The following is a 10,247-nucleotide window of genomic DNA, read 5'->3' as shown; positions in this document are numbered from 1 at the left end:
GGGAAGGAGCCAAAAGGGATTTGACTCTTGTTTGGAAAGTGGATCATCAATTCGAAATAGGCCATCAAGAGGGCAATGTTGGGGGTTTGCCACGTGTCACACAAGATCTTTTCAGGACAGAATTTCCTTTTGTTCAAGGACTTTTCATGGGTCCCCTTTGTCGACGTGGCGTGGGCGACATCGAAGTTAGTCTGATGTGTTGGCCTAGTTGTTCTATCACTGGCTGGTTGTTCTATTGTGAATAGTCTTTGGCTTGTTGTAGATGCACATCAGTTCTTAAGTGTATCATAGGTCCGCGACGTTTTTGAGTTCATTGCAGGTTCGTGATGAGTTATGAACTCGTCGCGGATCCACGTCGGCTTGCGTGTTGCCATGGGTGTTTTTGTGGTTCCAATTTGGTACTTTCATTGCAATCATAGTCATGGTGAACAACATGTACTTACACTTATATATTAAATATATAAAATATTATATAATATATAATATATTATTAATAATGTATAATTAATATATTATAAAATATCTATCAAACTTGGGCTTTATATAGGGTCCAACTTGGGTTCGGGCCTAGTAATTTTCTTTTTATAAAGACAAAAAGCGCAGCCCAATCCCAGCCTAGCCTTGCCCATGAACAAGTCTACTTGTATGTCTTGGAATCATTGTTTTAAAAGGCTTAAGCCTTGAGGCATGAGGTGTATGCCTTAAGGTAAGGTACACAAATTTTGCCTCAAGGTTTAAGCCTTACAACTTTGATGCGAGTCTTAAGCCTTTGTCAGAATGAAGCATAGGCCTCAAAACTCAAGGCAAAGGCATAGTCAGAGGCATAAAAAAGCATAAGCCCCAAATATCAATGATTACTTAGTGAATTAATGCAAAAAATATGCATTTTCATAATTTAAAACATATAAAAAAACACTTCAATAATATAAGCCAAATAAAAAATTAAAAAATAGGAAAAACAATGCAAAAAAGACTAATCAAGTTCTTAGTTTCTTTTGGATAAACAAGTGAGGTTATTCTTATTATTCTAAATATACTGTCCCGAGTTTTTTATTTTTCTCATTCTTCTACTAATGGATCTTTTTTTCTTTTTAACAACAACAACAACAACAGCAACAACAATTATTATTATTATTATTATTATTATTATTATTATTGTTATTATTATTATTATTATTATTATTATTATTATTATTATTATTATTATTATTATTATTATTATTATTATTATTATTATTATATATCAAATCAACTTAGTTGTTTCCTTTCTTCTCAATTGGTTTGTTTACATGAAATGTAAAATGTTTATGTACAATTGTTAGTTGATTAGTTATTATTTTATTTAATGGTTAAATTAATGCCAAAACTTATTACTTATAAACTTCTTGTTTTTGGATATGTGTACTTTCTATCGTTTTAATTGGACCACCCAAGAAAAAAGACATACATTGCGGATTTATGAGCCCCGCACAATAACCTAACAGTTCTTATAGTCATAGTTGATACTAAACAAAGCTCTAATGCCAAGGTGATTATTTTTTTTGCCAATTTTAGTCATCATAGCATGAAATGACCAAGAGCTCTAATACCAAGAGTCGTATGCAACTTGAGAAAGATTGGATAGAAGTAGGATTTGGGGAAAACAAATACAGATATAAGTCATACAACCTTGAATTGTTCAATCTCATTTCTTTGCATGTAAATCTCTTGTATGGGTATGGATTCAAATAAAACAAATTGAATTAGGATAGGGGTACATCTCAATTTGGTTGTATAAGATTAACCTTAAATTTTGATTTGATTTTTATTGGTAATAATTTGATTTGATTAATAGTATATTATATACTAGTAGGGACCTGTGCATTGTCAAGCAAAAATTAAGCAATAGAAATACATAAGAGTAAACAATTGTTTTATATTTTAACTTTTTAAGTAATTAATAAGTATTTATATATATTTTATATAATATTTGTAATTTTTTTGCAATACAAAAAAATAATAATAATAATAATAATAATTAATTTCAGCTAGGGTTGTTCATCAAACCAATGAAACCAACCAAAGTTGAACCAACCCAACCATAGATATATATTATTATTATATTTTAAATATAATTATTTTAATACGGGAAAGTGGGAAAATTCCCATATTTCTTAGTTTAAAATATTTTATATTGTAAATTTAAACTTATTAATTTATTTTTTAACAATGTTACTATAATTTTTAAATTTAAACTTAATTTTTAAGTTTAAGTTTTTTAACCGAATTGCAAATTAGAGTTAATGGGCTTTTAAAGAGCCCTAAATACTTATAAACACCTTACCACAAAATTTCATCATAGATATCCCCCATTTAACCCTTCATCACACTAAGATTTTAATTTGGGCTACTCATTGGCCAAGATATTCATTTCTTAAATGTTGTTGATCATACCACTTATGGACCAATCAAACCTCATCAAATGATTCAAGAGACCAATACCTCTAGAAACCCCATTGTCAGCACCTGATTTTTGCTCAATTCGTCGTCGAAACCCTAATTTACCCTGAACACCCGATTAGATCGTTCTGATCCTTCCGAAGTACCTAAAAATCCCCAAACACCATCATCAAACCTAGGACCTCCTAAAATATCTACCCCTAAAATTTTAACCCTAGATTCCTCTCCATTTATTCTTTTATCAAACCAAGATTCCCTTTCGAACCTTCTCATTAGCCTGAAGGAGCAACAACCCAAATCTCCTTGATCCTAACACTTATGAAATAATTAGACCATACAATTGAACCCTAGACACACCAAGAACATGTATCCATAAATTCTCATTGACCCAAATTTTCGTGATTTTGGCCCTCCAAAATCAACCAGGTGTTTCCATAAGATCCTAGACACCCTAAAAACCCTACCCACAAAAATTCAGCCCAAAATACCTTTGTTTTCCCCTCTATTACACCAAGATTATGTTTCATAGCTTCACATTGACTGGATCAAGTCCTTTCCGAGTCTGCCCAATCTTGGCATAATTGGGCCAATTTGACCATACCAATCAACCCATAATGCTCAAAACCACAACCCTACCAAATTTTAACAAAAAAAAAAATCCCTCATTTTCCCATCCACCACACCACGATTCTATTTCAAAGTTAATAAATTAACTCAATCACTACTCCTCTAGATCTATCTAATCTGAGCCTATGTAGGCCGATCTGACCCCACCAATTGATTCAAAATGCCTAAAAACGCCACCCTATAAAATTTTTTTCAAAAATACCCTTATTTGCCTATACATGCAAAACCATTGTATAAACTCAAATCCATCTCCACCCATCATTTTTAACCCAAAATACCCACCATTAGATTAGAATTTTGTTTTAGCTTCCTTGAACCTGAATTGACTAAAATACCCCCAAGCTTACCAAAATTACCAAAATGCATAAAATAAATAAATAAACACCATAATTATGGTATTTTTGTAATAATATATTTGTTATTAATTATAGTATTTATTTAATTATTTAATTTATTTAATAATTTAACAATATTATTTGTATTTTTTGTAACAATATTTTTATTAATTATGGTATTTAATTAAATAATTACATAATTGATTAATAAATACCATTGAATAATGTATTACTAATATTGTTAATGAATTAAATAAATTAAATAATTCATTATGAGAGAGAAAGAAGGGAGTGATGAGGTGGCTTAACGAGGGAGCAAGAAAGGCCAAAATGAAGAGTGCCCGAGAGTTCTCAATTAGGGTAAGGGAGAAAGCTCAAGCCATGACGTGACAGGTTTCTATTGTAGTATATATATATATATATATACTAAAAACAAAAATATATTTATACATAAATATTGAAAATATTTATCACAAAAATACAATAAACAGTTACTAAATATAAATTTTAGTACATATAAATATATCATAAATATATATTAAGATTTTGGAATTATTATTAATAAGTATCAATTTTCTGAAAGTTATTTTCTAGAATTATTAATCCATATAAGTTAAATAATGTTTTTCTTATTAGTACATTAATAATTGCATTTACTATTGTATTTTTTTATATCTATTAAAAACTCTTTTTGAAAGTTATTACCTATTTTTGTTATTTCAAAGGTTAAATACCTATAAATCATTTAATCTATTTTCATTATTTCAAAAAAATTTAAATTTTTTTTTAAATTATTTATATTTTATATTCATATTATCAAATATTATTAAATCTATTATAATTGTTTTTATGTTTTTGATAAAATTTTTAAGGTTATTACATAATTTCTGTATTTAATCTATTTTATTTGTTTTTAAATAATTTTTAAAATATGATTTAGTTATTAATTTTTTTAATATCTCAAATATTTAAAATTAGCAATTTACAATATTATTCATCTATTTAAATAATATCACTATTTTGTTATTTCAATATTACTTATTTATTGAATTTCATAATCCATAAAATTATAATTTATACTATTATTACATAATTTTGTTATTAATTTGTAAAATAGAAAATTATTATTAATTCAACTATTATGAGATCTATTATAACGATTTTCTACTTTTAATAAATTTTTTTAAGTTTATTACACAATTTTGTTTTTTTTTTATTTTTATTTATTTTAAAGTTATTACATAATATTAAATATTTTGCTATATAATATTTAGTTTTTAAATTTTTTAAATTTTAATTTTTTATTATCTGAATATTATTTCAATTGAATAATTTGTAAAATTATAATTTATATTGTTAGTACATAATTTCATTATAAATTTCGTAAAAGTATAAAATTATTAATAATATGAATATTATTAAATCTATGATATTTTTTGTGTTTTTAATAAATATTTTAAAGATATTATATAATTTTTTATAATATTTAAATAATTCTTAAATTTTTTATTTCAAACTTTCTTTTGATAGATATAGATGAAAAGTGGGGGAGAGGATAAATAGTGATTAGAGATAATTTAGGAGATAAGTAGGAATTATAGATAATTTAGGAGAAAGTGAGGGATAGTGGTGCCACTTGGCTAGATTAGATTAGATTTTGGTAGAGAGAGATTTTAGGAATAGTTTTAGGAGTTCAAATCAGCCCCCCACAACATCCCACAGCACATCCCCGCCGTGTATTGGGAGCATCTCCCAATGATAACATCATCATTTCTGGTATTATCATTGGAGATATTCCCAATACACGGCGAGGATGCGCTGTGGGACATTGTGGGGGGCTGGTTTGATCTCTAGTTTTAGGAAGGGATAAACATAGAGGAAAGAGGGGTGGGCCAGACATGATGAGGTGTATATATATACATATACATATACATATACATATATACATACAACACACACACATATATATATTATAATTATAATTATAATTGGATCAATCAGATCATAAGGATCAAATTAGGGGTATATTTGAATTTGATCCATTAACAAAACATACTCATTTTCCAGATTCAAATTCGGTTTGTTAAGATTTAAAGGATATCCGAATAAATTGATTGGGTTCAATCAGATCAGTTCAATATCTGATCCATTTGCATCCCTATGCATAGGATCCTATTAATAGTTTACCCAATTCGTTTGAAAATGAGAATTGATCAGTTAACACTTAACAGAGCCCAACTTTTCCCCGCAAACCCAGAATGTTAAATTCTAAGTTGGGTAGTACTGCCTTTCCTTTGTTATCCCATAATGCCATTCCATTGAAGACCAATGTTGGTCCTCTTGATTTAGGCAATTGGACTTTCAAATATGTATTTGTAACGGTATCAATCCTTGATGAACTTCTAGTAAATTTTAGGACTAGTCTGACCAATTATGAACTGGGCCTGGATCTTGATAAGAGTAGTATTCTTGGATCAGGTTTCTATTGAGCAGTTCTGAAATCTGAAGTGATGTGGCTCTGTAATATGTAAACAGAGTTTGCATGTGGATCACTGCAAAATGTTTGATTGAGTCAGATAAAGATAAGACTTCATTGATTTATTACACATTAAATCAAGATTTCAATCAATCACATTAAGAACATCACATGATTTACTTAATTTTCATTGATTAATATGCACCATAGGCTTTGCCTAAACATAATCTCAGATTTGCAGAGAAAGTGAATTTTTTCAGAGGAACTGAAATAGAAACTAATAAACTGATATTTTACTACATTGGTGCCCTGATCTGAATAACTACATTGAGCTTTTGCTTTGAAACGAACCAACTGACACAACTCCTCTTTGCTAACCTGACGGATGTGCTTTTATGACATTAATATAACTAAATTAAAATGGGTGAAAATTGTACAGAGTTGTGCCTAATGAATCATTGAGTGCTGCACTTGAAACAGGACTAGAGAACTTCTACACCATTTGTCAGTTTCAGATCCATCTTTGCGTTGTGCCTTGATGCAGTAGTTTCTGCTTGTAGCAGGAAACAATGTGAAGTTCTCTCGACCTGTCGGAGCAGCCATGACAGGAAGGCATCAAGCTCAGGGCTGCCTACAAATAGTTTAGGATGACAAGGAGAAACATCAACATCGGGAATGATAGAGTGCTTGATGATGAAACCATCCCCCCAACTTCGCCATAGCTGTTTTTGTGGACTGCAGGGGCAGTGACAAAACCATTTGATCTCATCTGCCTGCACAGAACAACAATGGAGGTGATGAACTCAACTGATGAGTTAGTGCTCAGATGAGTACTGGCATCAGGATGGGAAGATGGAAAATTCCATCTTCTTATAAGACTTGGGTTTGCCATCCATGGCATGGACCGGACAGAGAACCGTTTTGATGATTGGGTCATAATGGTTCAACCAGATGGTTGAACACTTTAACAACTCGACTCATTCAGACAAAAATGGTTCTCCATTATCTTTTAAAGCCATTTCACACCAAAATAAATATTAGAGGGTTTTACTATTACCCATATCATATATCAATACATGTAGCTAGGGGTGCAACTTGGGTTGGGTTGGGAAATTGTTAAATTTTCAACCCTAATCTGAGCCCAATGTAATTGAATTTCTTCAAATTGAGCAACCCAAGTTGCAGCTCTAAACACATGTAAATGGGTAAGTCTAACCAAGCCAACATTTCTAAGAACCAGGCAGGAAAACCGCCATTTCGGCTGCCGGTTTCCGGTCCGGCACAGTCATGTCTACAACATTGCAATGTTTGACACCTAGTTGGAAGAGAGACTTGTACCCGTTTCCTGTGGGGCAGAAAATGATGGCATATTCATAGGCTTTGCAAGTGAAAGTGCTTGTTCTGTCATCAAATGCATAGCTGTAGGCTTTTGGGCATGCTGTCTTAAAGATGGTTGAGTAGGATGAAGGTCTGCAAGTTGTTGGATTGGCATACTCCCCGCTGCAGCAATACTGATCCAGACCGAATGCCTCACATGCACTCCTACATGCTACCACACCCCCTGACTCCACTCCCCCCACAACCTGCAGCTCTTTTGGGCAACCTGAATTCAGAATCAGATAATTGATTGATCAGAGTTCCTCATTATGTTCTTATAACAAGTGAATATACTCTTGACTCTTGATGCATTATTGTGCAACAGGAATAGTTGGATGAGAAATTCTACTCCCCCCACAACATGCACTCTTTATTTATTTTATTTAATGAATTACCTAAATAATATAGTTATTACAAGTAAGAAATTCTACTTCAAACTAAAACTATTCTTAACAAACAAAGAACTGACTTCTCTTGAACTGACTAAAATAGAAACCAGAGAAGTTGAATTTGAATCTTTTAGATAGGATTTAAGATATCTTAGAAAAGTTGTTAGAAGCCGGTCTTAACAAATATAGGAGGCGTTTGGCAAGTCTCTTTATGGGTTCTTTTGAAGATCAAAATTTGGTATTTTTCTATTTGGTAATACAAGTCTGAGTTCCTATCCATTCTGCAGTTTTTTGACAAACATCCTGTGCCACGTGGTTAGATAAACTAAGAACACGTCTGGATGGGCTTTTCCACGTGGCTTTAAGGCTTTTCAGGATGGACCCACATGAAAGCTGACGAACCATGCTTGGTGAAAAATGCAGAAAGCAAGGCACGCATTACTAGAAAGTAGAAACACGGAATATATAGCTACTTGGCATGTCAAGGCCTAGAAATCTGAAAAGCCATGTTTGATCATTGTTATAAAAAGAAAAAACCCAGAAAGCCAAGTGGGCTTTCCATTAAAACTGAAAGACAACCTTGATGATAAGCAATGAAATAGATGCTTTTGCAGAAAGCTGGTGAAGACATCCAAGCCCCTTAAGAGGTGCTAAGCTATTTGTCGGGGTTTAGGATTTAGATGGAAAGCCGAAGATTCAGGGTTCATAAGCTAAACATCCTTAGAAGACATCCAACCACATTTGGGGGTTAGAACTAATGTGAACTAGGAAGTGATAAAGTGAAACAAAGTGATTTCTTTATTAGACAGTCCAGATCAGCTACGTGTCTCTCTTCATGGCTGAAATCAGATGGGCCGTCTAGAAAAGAAGACTAAAGTGATTATTTAAATAAAAAGAAACTCTAATCGACCAACACTAAAACAACTTGTGTTGAAAGAATGGCACATGCAGATCACAAACCCACAATCTTTAGTTCTTTACATTTTTTACCAGGAGAACAATGAAATTATGAGCAGTTGGATTAAAAGATCTTACAAAAGGTCTTGTGTATGATTTAAATTGCTATTTTTAGGTGTTAATTGATGAAAATTATGAATTTTTATTAAGCAAAAATATATAAAGAAAACTTCAATCAAGTATGAAAATGGGAAGCAATTTTTCTTTTTTTTTTATGCTTAAAAAAGCAAATATTCATTACTGATTTTTTAAACTTCAACAATAGATATGTAATTTCATAAGATCATAAAACATCAAAACTAACTAAGCAGCTGGATCTGCCTTCAATTTCAGGTCATTGTTAGGTTTTTAGACAGTGGTCAGGTGGCCAACTTCCTACCCTGATACTCAATGGTGGATGTGGCTTGAAATGGAGGGAATTAATCGATGATGGGCTTCTTAGGGTCTAACATATCAGGCCCACACTACTCTTGTTTGGGAAAGTTCAGTAGCATAATTCACCATTCATCATAAGCTTTAGCAGAACAGTTCATCATACCTGTATTGAGATCAGACACGCAACCGGTGGCATTACAGCCACCGTAGATTCCACGTGGTGCCGCAACTAGTGGCAGATTGTACCCGTCGACGATGCTAACGTCATAGAAATCCTTGTCACTGCCCTTTCCAAGCGTGATCTCGAAAAGCGACACAGGTGGTGTGGCACCATTGCCATTGCACTCCAACCTTCCCCCACAGTCCCCTGTCTCACATGTCCCAACTCCTGATTCATCAAATGTGCACCCTGTCCTGGCCCAAACCCGACCCGACCAACCTGGAGTCGTTTCAATTCTGACACTTCCACCGGAATCTAGTTGAAATCCGGTTGCTGGAAGCTGTGGTGTCCCTGCGCCAGCCAGTGTACCTGGCCAGATTGTGTGTGGGCAATTGTTCGTTACAGTGAAGGTGCAAGCCAACGAGAAGGAGAAGAGGGAGATGGCAATGATCAGAAAGAGTCCAGCAAGGTTCAAGGTTGCCATGATTCTCATGGTTAATACTCCAGCAACTTTCTGGCCCAAGAAGTTCCCTTGGCTTGACTTGAGCAACTGGTTGAGAGGGAGGAACCATTTCTCTGGTTTCAGTTTTAAGGTTTTCAGGTGAGGTGAAGGAATAGTAGGCTACCCATGTAAGGAAGCATGAGACTTACGTTGCCTGGCCAATTCCCTCAGCCAAAGTTCACTCATTTGGGTTTAGTATTTTTCTGATTTCTGTAACTCAGGTGGCCTCAAGGAGAAGCAATACCTTTCTTGTCACATGTAACAGATAGATATAGTCATTGATTCCTCTTTCTGCTTTCTCATCAGAATCATCATAGGGATTTGAGACAAGGATCCTTCACATGAGGGGGCTTTTCTGAGTGGAATCTACTTTGCACTCATACACCAGCTTCCATTGGCCAAGTCTCATCTGACCAATCGAATGGTTAGAAACAAGCCCTCATCAGGGGGGGGGGGGGGTGAAACTTGACCCTATCAGTATCAGGCTATCATCATATGGTCTCTCGGCCCTGACCCAAGATTTCAAAACATCAAAATCAATTGGTCATTCTGAGATGGACACTATAGCCAAATAGCATATACAAGTCAAAACATCTAATAAGAACCAAAT

At 33.2% G+C, this 10,247-nt stretch overlaps 1 protein-coding gene across 1 annotated transcript; it reads right to left on the bottom strand.

The window, feature by feature from the left end:
- Window positions 1-6,029: 6,029 nt before the first annotated feature.
- LOC104611731 (pathogenesis-related thaumatin-like protein 3.5) lies at window positions 6,030-10,139 on the bottom strand. Its single transcript, XM_010278928.3, has 3 exons — window positions 9,139-10,139; window positions 7,216-7,480; window positions 6,030-6,650 (listed from the first exon to the last, which is right to left on the bottom strand). The coding sequence occupies exons 1-3, from the start codon at window positions 9,626-9,628 to the stop codon at window positions 6,509-6,511; spliced, it is 897 nt and encodes a 298-aa protein (XP_010277230.1). The 5' UTR covers window positions 9,629-10,139; the 3' UTR covers window positions 6,030-6,508.
- Window positions 10,140-10,247: the final 108 nt, after the last annotated feature.

This window comes from Nelumbo nucifera, chromosome 8 (assembly GCF_055504915.1).
Source record: "Nelumbo nucifera cultivar China Antique chromosome 8, China Antique-T2T, whole genome shotgun sequence".
Lineage (NCBI taxonomy): Eukaryota > Viridiplantae > Streptophyta > Magnoliopsida > Proteales > Nelumbonaceae > Nelumbo > Nelumbo nucifera.
Note: the sequence above shows the minus strand (reverse complement) of the source record. Positions and strands in the feature narration are given on the sequence as shown.